The sequence below is a fragment of the Urocitellus parryii genome, chromosome 10 (assembly GCF_045843805.1).
Source record: "Urocitellus parryii isolate mUroPar1 chromosome 10, mUroPar1.hap1, whole genome shotgun sequence".
In the NCBI taxonomy this organism is placed as follows: Eukaryota; Metazoa; Chordata; class Mammalia; order Rodentia; family Sciuridae; genus Urocitellus; species Urocitellus parryii.
This window is the reverse complement of record NC_135540.1, coordinates 25,291,961-25,306,235: the sequence shown is the minus strand read 5'-3', so window position 1 is coordinate 25,306,235 and position 14,275 is coordinate 25,291,961. Positions and strand designations below refer to the sequence as shown.

Below are 14,275 nucleotides of genomic sequence, written 5' to 3'. Positions count from 1 at the left end.
AAAGTTGTGCTGCATTTGTGTACAATGAATTTAAATGCATTCTTCTGTCATGTATAACTAATTAGAACAAAATTTTAAAAATTTTTAAAAAGAGGGCTGGGGATGTGGCTCAAGCAGTAGCGCGCTCGCCTGGCATGCGTGAGGCACTGGGTTCGATCCTCAGCACTACATAAAAATAAAATAAAGATGTTGTGTCTACCGACAACTAAAAATAAATATTTTTTAAAAAATTTTTTAAAAGAAAAAGTGGCACACGCCTGTAATCCCGGCAGCTCAGGAGGCTGAGGCAGGCAGATCTTAGTCCAAAGCCAGGCTCAGCAACTTAGTGAGACCCTGTCTCTAAGTAAAATATGAAAAGGGGCTATGGATGTGGCTCAGTGGTTAAGCATCCCTGGGTTCAATACTCAGTTAAAAAAAAAAAAAAAACTGATATTTAGGGCTGGGGATGTAGCTCAGTAGTAGTGTGCTTGCCTACTAGGCACAAGCCCCTGGGTTTGATCCCCAGCACTGCAAAAATAAAAAAAAAATAAAAATAAAGAGAGAACAAAATTTGACATTTATTGTAATGGAAAAGCCAAAAGGCCAAAACTGTTCATTTTAGACCCCAGAGATTATTTTTTAAGTATGGGTAGAATTGTGTGTGTATGCGCACGTGCGCGCGCCCAGGTCTTCAACCTGTTCCAGTCCAGTACTGTCTTGCTGGCATGCCCTTTAGTTTAGGAGTTGGTTTCTCCTATGAAGCACTACCCCGAAGAACTATTGGTTTTGTCTCTTGATGGCTTTGCCATTAACTGATGGCTCTCAGCCCAGTAGCTAGAAGATTGAACTGAGTTGCTGTGAACAATGAGGAGGAGAAAAAGTCAAGGATCTCAAATTCTGGTGGTTTCTCACTTCTTATATTGTAGTGTGAGTTAAAGAACAGGTGGTATATTTCTTTTGACAATGTCATAGAGCTCAGAAATCAGTAAATGATAGCTCATCAGGTTGTTTGCCTGTTTGTTGTTACCTTATTAAATGCACTCTGGATTTTAACAGGCACAGTGAAATATAATGATAGTAAATATTGCCAGAAGCCCACGTGGGTCTTAAGCAATACAACTTTTATCCTTAAATTTATTCTCCTGTTGTGTTGTGTCCTTTAAGATGCCAGGTTTGACAATTTGATAGGAAGACTCACAGGACATAGCATAGTCATGTTCATAGCTATGATTTATTACAGCAAAAGTGTATGAGGCAGAATCAGGGCCCGGGGATGTAGCTCAGTGGTGAGCGCTTGCCCAGATTGTGCAAAGCCCTGGGTTCTGTCCCTGATACAGGGGAGGAGAAAGGGAAAGTATGAGGCAAAATCAGCAAAGGGAAAGGTAAATGGTGTGAGATCTGGAGGAACCCTGGCACAAACATCCGAGTCTTGTTAGTGACGTCACACAGGATAAGTTAACCCTCCCAACAAGGAGTTGTGACAACATGTGTGAAGTGTTGTGAACCAGAGATGTTCATCAGAGGGTCATGAGTGGAGACTGGTTCCATAGGCACCCCTAGAAATCTTGACATGTACTGAAATTTCAATTCCCAGAAGGAAAGCAGGTATTCCACATGAAACATATTCTTGTATTTTCTCAGTTCTGGGAATCGTGGGAACTGTCCCAAAGTCCAAGTTCCCAGACACCAACTAAGGGCTGTAGTGACCTTTTCTGCACACCTCTAAACTGGCTATACCAGAGCAGAAACTTTAGTCTCCCCATGGAACTCCAGGAACTGTGAGAAAGTTGAACGCCGTGTGCTAAATGTGAGGAACTGACATGCCAAGATGGTGGGTATTTTTTTGTAGGAGGTACCAAGGATTGAACTCAGCCAGAGGCACTTGACCACTGAGCCACATTCTCCAGTCCTATTTTGTGTTTTATCCAAACACAGGGTCTCACTGAGTTGCTGAGCACTTCGCTTTTGCTGAGGCTAGCTTTGAACTCACTCATGATCCTCCTGCCTCAGCCTCCCAAGCTACCGGGATTATAGACACACGCCACTGCGCCCTGCTCCAAGATGGTTTCTAAGGAGTTGCTCCTGGCAGGTGTGGTGGTAATCCTAGCTGCCGAGGAGGCTAAGGCAAGTTTGAGGCCATCCTTGGCAACTTAGCAAGGCCCTGTCTTAAAATTTAAAAACAAAACAAAAAAAGACTGCAGATGTAGCTCGGTGATAGATCACCCTGGGTTCAATCTTTCGTACTGAAAAATGAACAAATGAATGATACATACATCTAACAGAAACCAGGCAATGTGTATCTGCTGCAGAGGAAAAAAGAACAAGACTTTGGGTATCTGAAGAACTTGGAATAGACTGGGGAAGAAAGGACACTGTGGTTGAGAAGTCCTTGATATTCTCTGAACCCATTAGCTCTTCTCCCTTGGGACCTGTTATTCTAACCAGGACATTCTTTTCCCAGATATCTGCATGGCTCCCTCCCTCCCCATTCTTTCAGGTCTCCGCTCACCGGCCACTCTTTTCTTAGTGGTACCTTTGCCTGCGGCATGCAATGTAAAAGCAGAATTCTCCTTTCACAGCCCAGGTACACCCTGGGGTGGCCCTTCCTGCCCAGAAACTCCCTCTTTACCACTTCCCTATTTCTACTTTGTACTTTTAAATATTTCTAACAACAGTGTCATATGCTAAATGTGATTCATTGTCCTTTTGAATAGGGAAAGTACAGCAAGGGGAATGTCTTTAAAATGGTGACTGCCTTCAGGGCTGGGGACCGCCTAGTGGCAGAATGCTGCCTAGCCTGTGCAGTGTCCTCCAGCCTGGGGGGGAAATAGCTGGTGACCAAGTTGGATGTGTCTGCGTGGGTCTTAATTCCCAGGGCGGCTCTGCCTCTCACCGAGAACACTTGCCTGTCTCTAAATCATTGTTTTCCTAGCAGCTGGCCTGGGTATTTTCTTCCCTTGGAGAATGTTTTCCTGTCTGTGGATGAAACAGGAACCTGACAAATCATCCTCTTGTTATAGGTTTTTCGTGTGAAATGGCAGTAGAAAGTGTTCATTTGAAAAAAAAAAAAAGAAGAAAATTCCCATCTCCTTTCAGGGTCCAAACCCAATACTGTAAAAGGTGGCCTTGGCCTCCTTCAGTGTGTTATGGTCATCCCCTCCTCAGGCAGTTTTGCCCAAAGATTTTAATTAGCTGTCACTCATTATATCTGGTTTTCTTTGCTTTCTTTTAAAATAAGTTGGGAGCACACTGTTACTGAGATAAGATGTGGTTTGGAATGTAAAGGTATTGTTTTTAATTGAGGCTAACTATACTCATTAATCTAGAGCTAAAAAGTTAGAAAACATTTATTTACTTTTGGATAGGAGTGGGTTAGGTACATCTCCTTTAAAGAGCATGTCTTATTAGAACGAGTCAGGCTTTAGGGTTCAAGAGCCAAAACCAAAACAAAACGCTAACATTAAGACCTCGGATAGCTCATGTATTTTCTTTCTTCATCAGTAAATTAGGTAGTCTATTCATCTAGCACCACACTGTCTAGTAGATCTTTCTGCAGAGATGGAAGTGCTTTGTATCTGTACGGTAGCCCTTCGCCACCGGTGACTGTTGAGTCCTTGAACAGAGTGGGCCAGGGCCAGGGTTGCTGCCTGTGGAGGCTGAGGCAGGAGGATTGCAAGTTTGAAGCCAACCTGGGAAACTTAGCAAGACCCTATCTGAAAATAGAAATCGGGCTGGAGATGTGGCTCAGTGATAGAGTGCTTGCCTCGCATGTACATACCCTAAGTTTCATGCCCAGAACCATAAAAAAGGGAAGGGAGGGAGGAAGGGAGGAAAGCCACCATCTTTTCTGACTAGTGCAACTGAGGAATGAAATTTTCATTTTATTTCATTTACATTAAATGCCTACGTGGGGCAACTAGCGAGTAGACTAGATAAATCCAGCACATAGAAGTTGGCTGAAGAAATATATTCAAATAAAGTTGTCTTGAGTTAATGCCGGGAACATAGACGTTTCTCCACAAATGCTAGCTGCTGTTGTAATTATTTAGTATTATTTTCACTCTCTCTAAATATATATAATAAAAGTAACTGGTGTTGACCAACACATCGATTTCTGTCCGTCCTGTGTGTGGCTCTTTTGTGTTAGCCATTTTTCTAAGGAATCAAGCTGCAATCATTTCATTCTTTGGATGCCAGACTAGGCATTACTGATGAATTACTGTTTTTTCCAGGTTTACATGAGGATCCGCAAAGCCCACCTCCACTCCCAGCTGAAAAACCTATTGGAAACACCTACAGCACAGTACCTGGAAAACCCAGTAATGCTGACAGATCTAAAAACTTGGTGAGTGGCTGTCGATTGTGTTGTGTAGAGTATGTTATGTTGAAGACAGAGCTGTGCACCAATGTTAAATATTCAGCTAATGTCTAGATGATTTTACTACTGGTCATATTGAAAAAATACTTTTATGAGAAACCGGTTGCCAAATCCTGTGCGATGTTTAATATTTTAGAAGTCCCTACAGAGGGATTAGGCTAATTCATTATACTTCACTATAAAATAACCTATATTGTACCAATGTAATGACATTGCCTTTTAAATGATGCTAATAATGAGGAAGTTATTTAAAATCTGGGAAAACCTTTAATATTTGTGGAAGTGGATTTAGCCAGATTGTCAGCTTTTATTTAAAATACCCAACTGGTGGCATAATTTTAAGATAATCACCTGAAGACTTTTTAAATGTGAAATTAAAGAGAGAAATGTTTTTTAAATTAGTGCTTTACTGTACATATGTTAAGATGATGTATATATATTTTTATTATAACCTCAATATGATTCCTCATATATTTTTAAAAATTTTCATGTGATAGATGATCTTTAAGACTTTTTCAAAAGAAATCAATTCTTAAACTCTTTGAACTACATTTGCAGTTCAAATTTTATAATAGGTTTACACTATGCTTATCATGCAGGCAAACCCATCTAATCATCTAGAAAGAGACATTTCTTTGAAGGAGAGATTAAATTAGTCAATACCAAGTTAAAGGAGATTTTCTGTAGAATGAATTAAAATTCAGTGGTCATTTGTACTTTCAGAATGTTGGTAATCATTTTTTATTAAAACTGGACCAAGGGCTTGGGATGTGGCTCAAGTGGTAGTGCGCTCACCTGGCATACGTGAGGGACTGGGTTCGATCCTCAGCACCACATAATAATAAAATAAAGAGATTGAAAAAACCGGGCCAAGCCAGGAGTGGTGGTATACGCCTATAATCCCAGTGGTTTAGGAGGCTGAGATAGGTGGATGGCAAGTTCAATGGCAGCCTCAGCAATTTAGCAAGGCCCTAAGCAATTGTCAAGACCCTGTGTCAAAATTAAAAAATAAAAAGGGCTAGGCATCGAATTGGTGTGAATATTACTGTGTATACAACCAGAGATATGAAAAATTGTGCTTTATAAGTATAATAAGAATTTTAATGCATTCTGCTGTCATATATAAATAAAAATATACAAAAATACATAATGCAAATATACAATGTATAAAATATATTTTAAAAATCACAGAAAAATAAGAATAAATAAATCTTTTTTTTAAAAAAGGCTAGGGATATGTCTCAGTGGTTAAGTACCCTTGGGTTAAATCCCTGGTACAAACAAACAAAAAAAAAAAATTGGGCCAAGGAAACCCCAGAAAGGATAGTAGGCCCTACCATACTGTTGTTGAATGAGAAAGTCTCCCACTTCCATGGAGGGACAGCTGCTTGAGAGGGTTATGGGTTTCTACTCTCAAAGTGTTAAGAAGGGAGCAAGAGGGTGATGAGTAGTGTATATATCATTCAGGAAGTGATGTCATGGGTTTTGTGAGTGACAAAGCTCTATTGAAATAATTATTATATTGGGTGTTAAGCAGTCACCAAGCAACTCCCATGTTTTAGAAAAACAAGAAAAGGAAGTTGGAATAAACGAAACCGTCTGGGGAGACACTAGAGGCATAGTTGTGTTTGTTCCTCACAATCATAACATGAGGAAAGTCCTGTCTGCCACTGTTTATAGGGTCGGAGCAGGTCTGTATTTTCCTAAATACATACATAATAAATAAACTGAGTATGAAAGAAAAACAGAACAGACACAAGTTCAGTTGTTACCCCCATCCAGCGCGGGCTGTGGAACCAGGGTCACTTGGATGAATCTGGGCGAACAGATTACCCAGACACAGAAAGTACCTTTTTCTTGGGTGGTTTCAGGACAGTTTCTCCGCCTCAGATGTAAGGTCCCCCAAGGGGACAAGAGAAGAACACAAAAAAAAAGGTAAAGGGTAGTATTACAACAAACAGGGGGTGTAACTCAGCCCCATTGGGGACACCCAATCCCTGAGCTGCACCTGCTGCAATCAGAGGTGAGTCCACATGAATGCCAGCTCAGTACCTCCTTACTCCACACTTAAAGACGTGTGCTTAGCTCCTGTTCAGGGCGGCCTCCGACATTCAGTGATTTGCCTGAAGTCACGTGTACAGACTTAAGAAAGATGCTTAAGAAATTCCTTTTGTTTGAGAATCATGAATACTGAATGAATTTTAGACCAGAGGCCCTAAAAATTAAAATGTGGATATGAGGGTCTCTAGGAAGAATATTTCATCAGTGTAGCAACTCAGGAGAAGAGGCATGGTCTTTGCCAACTGCGTCTTTTAATGGCATACAACAAAAACCCTCTGCCATTTCTCCTGCCGTGAATACTGGGGAACTTTCCATCTCGGGTAAGATGGCCGCGGTTGCCAGTCCTCGCCTTCTTCACTTAAATGGTGAAGGACTCCAGGGTGGGGAGCGGCAGGGCCACTGGAGCCCTTCTGCCAGTAAAAGCAGATGCCTCCGTGTGCCCTGCTGCCCCCAGGGAAGCTACCCACAGGTACAGGAGGAGAGTCAGCCAAGAGAGCAGAGTATGTATGTGTCAGTCATGTAGCTCAGAAGGGTCTGTGGGAGGAAACAGGCTGGTTTTGAATTCAGAACATAAGCAGCCTAAGTTCTTAGAAGAAATACATCTATAGAGGCTGCTTAGTAATTCCCACACACAAGAGCACACAGGAGTGTGGTCTCAGGAGAAATCTTTGTCTTTTTAAAATACCACAAAAATACTGGGGAATTATTTTGAAGTTAAAGTGTGATTCTAATGCCGATGAACAAAAAGATTTCTACAGACACAATACAAGCAGAAAAAAACAAATATGCCAGGAACTAAAATGCTTATCCAGACACATCAACTGCCAAAGTCCAGGGATCTCAGACTAGAGAAAAATTTCCACAGAGCAGGTACAGAGAGGCTTTGAAGTATGCGTGGAATGCTGAAGAGAAGGAAGTCCCTAATCGATAATCTTCCAAAGACTGTCAGCAGAACGTGGGCACAAGCCCATGCTTGAGCAAACACAAAGACAGTGGCTCTGGGGGGAACTGTCCCTGTGTTCTTGGCATTTGGAGTGTATCAGACGTAGCAGTGCCTTTCAAGATGTGCCTGATGTCCCTGAGGAGTTTGGATGTACTGTCTTTTTTTATTCTGATTTAAAATTTTTTCACTGTAGAAAATGAGAAATTAAAAAATATTTAAGATTTCCTACAAAATTATCACCGTGGGTCTGGAATTCAGTGGTAGAACATTTGCTTGCTCAAGGACCTGGGTTCAATCCCTAGAATCACAAAAGAGCAAAAGAAAACAAAACAGAACCACCACCCAGGGGAAACTGCAGGTAATATTTGACACCAATTTAGGACCATATGCTGTGTATTTATTACAATACATCATCCTTACCTTTCCCTGTCAAGTTCATACATTGATATTCTTTTGAGATTTCTCCTTAATTGTTAAGGTATACAACTATAATGTTAAAAAAAAAAGTAATAAAAGTTTCTCCCTATCTGCTTGAGGTTTTTTGCTTTAATTTATATATATATATACATACATATATGTATGTATATATATAGTTAAATATAAATATATATTTAGTTAGATTTATTTATTTTATTTTTATGTGGTGCTGAGGATCGAACCCAGTGCCTCATGCATGCTAGGCAAGCTCTCTACCACTGAGCCACAACCCCAGTCCCTAATCATGTGATTTTTAAGGGAAAGTTATACTCCATATGAATTTAAAATCATGAAAGTGAGTTTTAACTCATTTATAGGATATGAAGGAAGAAAACAGTCTGAATTAGCCCAGAGATTCCCAAGCTATAATTAAACCCCTTTACAAAAAAAAAAAAGAAAGTATAATTTTAAAGGACTAACAGTTTTTCCCTATGATGTCTTAGAATATTTCTTGTGTATTGTGTTGGGGTCTTAGAAAGTGGGAGAGGAAAAGTAGGTTTTGGCTGGAAATTTTCCAGTTCTAATTTTAAAAAGGAGACAATTAATTAGAAGAATTTAGTGAGAGGGTTTTTTTGGTTTTGTTTTGTTTTGTTTTTTGAGTTTGGCTTTGAGATCTTTTAGCTTGTCACTCAACAGGAGATCTGAAGATATTTCTGTGAGTTGTGCTCATTCCCCAATGCTTGGGCTATGCCCTGTTCAGAAGACCTGTTTAAGCAGCAGCTTGAGTCCCTTCCCCTGGGAAAGGCTTCCTGTTAATCTCTCTGCGCTTCCAGTTTCTCTCATCTACGGTTAGGTTACATCCATCTTTAATTTTTCACATTGTTCCCCTTTACTCTTCCCTATAAAACTCTTAGCCCATCCATCTACGGTGGCCTGGTGGTGCAAGTGCCCTTTGGGCCATCTCTCGGGCTGCTTTTAATTCTCGCCTCTTCAGTTTTGCAAAATGTTGAAAACATCCAGTGATGAGATAGGATCTGCCTATAAAACAACTAATAACCACTTCAATTAGTAGGTGTTTAGACTCAGGAGCAGTGTTTCCTCTGTGTAATTGGGATTAACAGAGTCATGTGTTTGTTTACTTCCTATGGTGCCTGCTTACTTTGTTACTGTGTGACCCACCATGATGTAAATGTCATCCCCTAATATCTCATGAATCACCCTGTGCGTGGCCCTGTAGTGCTGTTGTCTGGTTCTGGTCCACCACAGGAGATGCCTTGGTTTCCTCTGCTGGGTGTTCTCACTTGTATTAGGACATGAATAGTGTGGAGTAAAGAGTGAGTTAATATTATTTAAGATCAAAAATTCTTTTCTGCTATTTTCAATAACTGAGCTACATTTACACTTTCAGACCCAGCTAAATTCTCTAAAGTTCCTCTTGACAAGTTCTTGTTTTAGGTTAATGTTGGCTAAAAATTCTCCTCTGATCCTTGTAGGAATCCAACCAAGCTGGTGAGACCGGAGGTTTTGTGCGAGGACCCCCAAGGTTGCCACCAAGGTAAGGAAGTGTGGGAAAAGTTAGAGAAAAATGAATGAGCCGGGCACTGTGGTGTGCACCTGTAATCCCAGCAGCTCAGGAGGCTGAGGCAGGAGGATTGCAAGTTCAAAGTCAGCCTCAGCAACTTAGTGAGATCCTGTCTCAAGATAAAACATTTTTTAAGGGCTGGGGATGTGGCTCAGCGGTAGCGCGCTCACCTGGCATGCGTGCGGCCCGGGTTCGATCCTCAGCACCACATACCAACAAAGATGTTGTGTCCGCCGAGAACTAAAAAATAAATATTAAAAATTCTCTCTCTCTATCTCTTTCTCTCCTCTCTCACTCTCTCTTTAAAAAAAAAAAAAAAAAAAAAAAAAACATTTTTTAAAAAGGGGGACTGGAGATGTGGTTGGTACCAAAAAATAAAGTAAAATAAAATGAATGACTCAGAGACCTGACGATCTTTTTGCATCATCCAGACCAAGTATTGTTGGTCTCAGATCTTTGTTTAGAGATAAAATAAACCCACAAATTCACCCCGGCTACCAGCCTACAGTCTGCTTCTGACAGCAGGTTAGAGGAATCTCCGCTCCTTTTTCTTTTAACATAGTCCAAAATTTTGCAGAGCACAAATGTGGATTTCTTTTACTTTTCCTCAAACAAATGAACAAGGCTCCTTCCCAAACCTACAACAACCCCACTTCTGGAACACACACATGCACGCACGCACGCACGCACACACACACACACACACACACACCCACACCCTCCCAGTTAAGAGAGACAGGCCTGGTTCAGGGCATCTGTAAAGGGACACAGGCTTTGTAAATTCAGAGGTGACCTGCTTTCTGAGCTCCAGAGCTGTCTGAACAAAAGGCTATAATGCTACCAGAAGACACTGCCATGTTGAAATTTATTTCTATCATAGTTTTTAAGAAAAAGCTTTCAACATAAGAGTTGTCCTCTCCCATTTTCAAAATGAGTTTTCTTTATGTTAATCTAAGTTAGTCTTAATAGTAACTCCTACCATATGAACATCAGGGGTTTTGATGTTCCTCTTCTAATCACATGCAAGCCCCCAGCACATATACCTGATATCTTATTATAAGCTTTTCATCTCAGACTTCGGTGGAAAAGTGCTTAGCTTCCTGAAATAGTCAGGGTGTGTTTAAGAGCAGTCAGGGCCTCAGAGAGCTCGTGATAGTAAATGCTTGTTTGTCTTGAACTAATGAATCTCTGGTGCAAGATAACAGGAAGCTGGAACATCATGGCATTTCCTCTAATAATATAATGTTTAATGCAGCAGTCATTTGCTCAAAAATAGCATACCCTGCAGGTTTCAGTAAATTGCACTCCACTTGCAGAAAGCTGTGTGTGTGTGTGTGTGTGTGTGTGTGTGTGTGTACACCTGTAGGAAAGGACAGAGTGGAACCTAATACTGATCACGACTTCCCATTGACTTTCAGACCCGTTAATGGAAAACCTACTCCAGCTAGACGGCCTCCTCCCAAAGGAGCCCCCGAGAGGCCACCTCCCCCAAAACTTCCTGCAACCCGAACATCAAATAAAAAACTGCCTTTTAGTCGGTCCTCTTCTGACATGGATCTTCAGAAAAAACAAAGTCCCTTGGCATCTGGGCTCTCAAAAGCCAAGAGTCATATCTTTAAAAGTCAAGATCCGGTGCTACCCCCTCGTCCCAAACCAGGACATCCTCTGTACAGAAAATACATGGTAAGTTGGGCTTTTAAAAATGTTTGTGGTCAAGAGGTTTGTTCTACAATATATTTTAAAATCCATTATTCCCTAGAAAAAGATGGTGAAACAAATAGGACATTGTCCCTTGACCCTAGAGTGCTTTAGATAAGTTGACCAGAATACCACCTAGGCTTTGAAAGCAGGGTTTCATTAGAAGGAGAAACACAGGGGAAGAGGAAGCGGGCCACACAGGGGTTGTAAGGTGTTAACCAAGTGAAACTAAAAACCTGACCCTGTAGGTTATGCTAATAGGAGTGACTGACAGAGAGTTATATCTTGATAGAGTTTACATCTTAAGCAACTTTGCCCACTGAGTAAATTTGGGGGGTGGGGGGTGGTGGGTACTGGAGATTGAACTCAGGGGAACTTGACCACTGAGCCACATCCCCAGCCCTGTCTTGTATTTTATTTAGAGACAAGGCCTCACTAAGTTGCCTTGCTTTTGCTGAGGCTGGCTTTTGAGATTCTCCTGCCTCGGCCTCCTGAGCCACTGGGATTACAGGTGTACACCACTATGTCCAGCCCCCTGAGTACATTTTAAAATGAAGTTGAAGTGAAGTTTTTATTAAGGTGGGTGGATTTCCCACTTTTTTTTTTTTCATTTTTTAAAGCCTAATTATACTGGAACCTTTAATAGCTACTTGTTAGCAGTTTTTATCAATAGATAAGATACTAACGTTTTTCTCAAGTGACTTCTGCTTCCATTTCTCACAGATGGAAAATAGCGTTGATGTGGTCTCTCCTTTGGTCAGATTAACCTGATAAAATCTTTAAAATATTAAAATGGTAAGGAAATCAGGACTGTTTGTTCTTTTTAAACAATTAATGATAGAGTAGCTCTTAACAGGAACAGTAGTTAATTATTTTGTCTTGTTCCATGTTTCCATCATTGAGTCAGGAATTTTACTTTAAGTCATTCGGGGTTTTGTTAAATTTTTTTTTTTTTTTAAGAGAGAGAGAGAGAATCTTTTTTTTTTTTTTTTTATAGATGGACACAACACAATGCCTTTATTTTTATGTGGTGCTGAGAATTGAACCCGGGTCACGCCCATGCTAGGCAAGTGCTCTACTGTTTAGCCACAATCCCAGCCCTAATTTGTTTTTTAATCCTCCTTTGAAAAAGGAATAGACAGATGAGGAGACAGTCTATTCATATATATTCATATTCATTTAAATCAATGAAACTTTAATTGCCAAAACTCACAGGTGGTACGAGAGATGTAGGGAACCTGCCTAGCATGTGTGAGGCCCTGGGTTTGATCCCTGAGACCACCAAAAAGAAACCCAAAAACAAAACCCCATGGACTGGGATTGTGGCTCAGCAGTAGAGTGTGTGCCTAGTGTGTGCAAGGCCCTAGGTTCGATCCTCAGCACCACATAAAATAAATAAATGAAATAAAATATTGTGCCCAACTACAACTAAAAAATAAATATTAAAAAAAAAAACAAAGGTATTTGGGGGGATAGGTTGTTGATAATAAAAACATTAGCTGAGCCAGGGCCACACATCTGTAATCCTCACAACTCAGCTCAGGAGGCTGAGGCGGGAGGATTGCAAATACAAGGCCAGCCTCAGCAGCTTAGTGAAACCCTGTCTCAAACTATAAAACAAACCAAAAGAGCAAGGGATGTGGCTTAGTGGCAGATCACCCCTGGTGTTATATCCAAAGTGTCAACAACTACAACAACAACAACAAAAAAAACCAGTAGCTGATGTGTATTGAGGACTGATTATGAGCCAGGCACTGTTTGAAGGTTTTATATAGGTAAAGTGCTCATTTATTCTTCACATCAACCTTGTGAGTTGATAAAATTATTATTCCTCGTTGTACAAATGAGGACAATAAGATGAAAAAGAAGCCAGCCAATGATGGAACCAAGATTTGAACGTAGATAACTAGCTCTGACCCCCTGCTCCTAACCATTAGGCCATATTATGAACACAGTGTTACCAATTGTAAAGACTCTACTTGCTTTTTGCTTTGGACATTCTGTGTTAGGATTCCTTACTCAGTATAACTGCATACCAATAAAGTATTTAAAGAACTCAAAAGAATTTAATACATTTAACATGATGGTATGATGAAATGGTGTGTCTCCTAAGGAAATAATTCCTTAAATTTTCCCTCATTTTTTTTCCATGGCTACCCTACCATTAAATTGCTGTCAGGGAATCCTGGGACACAAGGAGATGTCTGGAAGTCACACTGCTCCACCCAGCCTTACGGGGCCACACCCTCACACTTCCCTATTCCCCAAGGGCCCAGGCAGCCATTTTGAGAACTCCCAATAAAGATGGGCAAGGTCAGGTGCCGAAGACTCATCCTTCAGCCCCCAGGGGACTTGGTGGACCTTCCCTGTAGAAAGGGACTTCTTAGTTGTTAGTTATTAAGGGAACTTTAGGCCACATGCAGCCCTGGTGGTCCCCTGGGCTCCCCCTCACCTCCCGTGAACTTGAAAGTCCAGGAGAAGCGCAGGCCCCCTCCATCCAGGTATGAGTTAGCCTGATCAGGAGAGCTGAGGCTCACACGCAAGTCCCCCAACCATCAGCAGCTCGTGAGGAGGCTCCTTGATTGTGAATGATTCTTGTGTTGATTTTCATTTAAGCTGTCTGTGCCTCATGGAATTGCCAATGAAGACATTGTCCCACAAAACCCTGGAGAACTCTCTCGGAAGGTAAAGTGGAGCTCTTTCTTTACTGATGGGTGTGGAAAATCGCCGGCCTCTGTTACTGCTATTACACATTATTAAATGCTTTAGGCTCCAAAGATTAAAATGTGGAAAAGTAATAATGTTTTATTAAATAATAATTGCTTCAGAGAGTGGTATTGTACCTTCCAGCGTGGGGACGTACTTGTGATGCTGAAGCAGGCAGAAAATAATTACCTGGAATGCCAGAAGGGAGGCCAAAAGGACAGGCAGAGTTCACGTGTCCCAGATGAAGATTATCACTCCTCTTGATGAGAGGACCATCAGATGAGCAGACCCAACGGAAGGAATTAATGTTGTACAGCCTTCATATCACACATGGCGGCACATTTCATAGAACTATTAATTATATCGCAGCTCCAAGTTTTTTATTAGGAAAGTTATCTTAACCAGAGTGAAAATTACAGTAGCATTCTGTTCCATTTTTAGAATGAATGACTTGAGGCTGGCCTCTGCCATCCTAATCACTCTGCTGCACATACTGACTGGGGTATTTTGC

At 41.0% G+C, this 14,275-nt stretch overlaps 1 protein-coding gene across 1 annotated transcript in view; it reads left to right on the top strand.

The window, feature by feature from the left end:
• Sh3d19 (SH3 domain containing 19) overlaps window positions 1-14,275 on the top strand; it is a 173,967-nt gene that overhangs the window by 138,119 nt on the left and 21,573 nt on the right. The window contains exons 9-12 of the mRNA XM_026384710.2: window positions 4,212-4,324; window positions 9,272-9,333; window positions 10,779-11,043; window positions 13,675-13,743. Of these exons, the coding sequence (XP_026240495.2) occupies window positions 4,212-4,324; window positions 9,272-9,333; window positions 10,779-11,043; window positions 13,675-13,743 (509 nt within the window). The remainder of the gene's footprint in view (window positions 1-4,211; window positions 4,325-9,271; window positions 9,334-10,778; window positions 11,044-13,674; window positions 13,744-14,275) is intronic.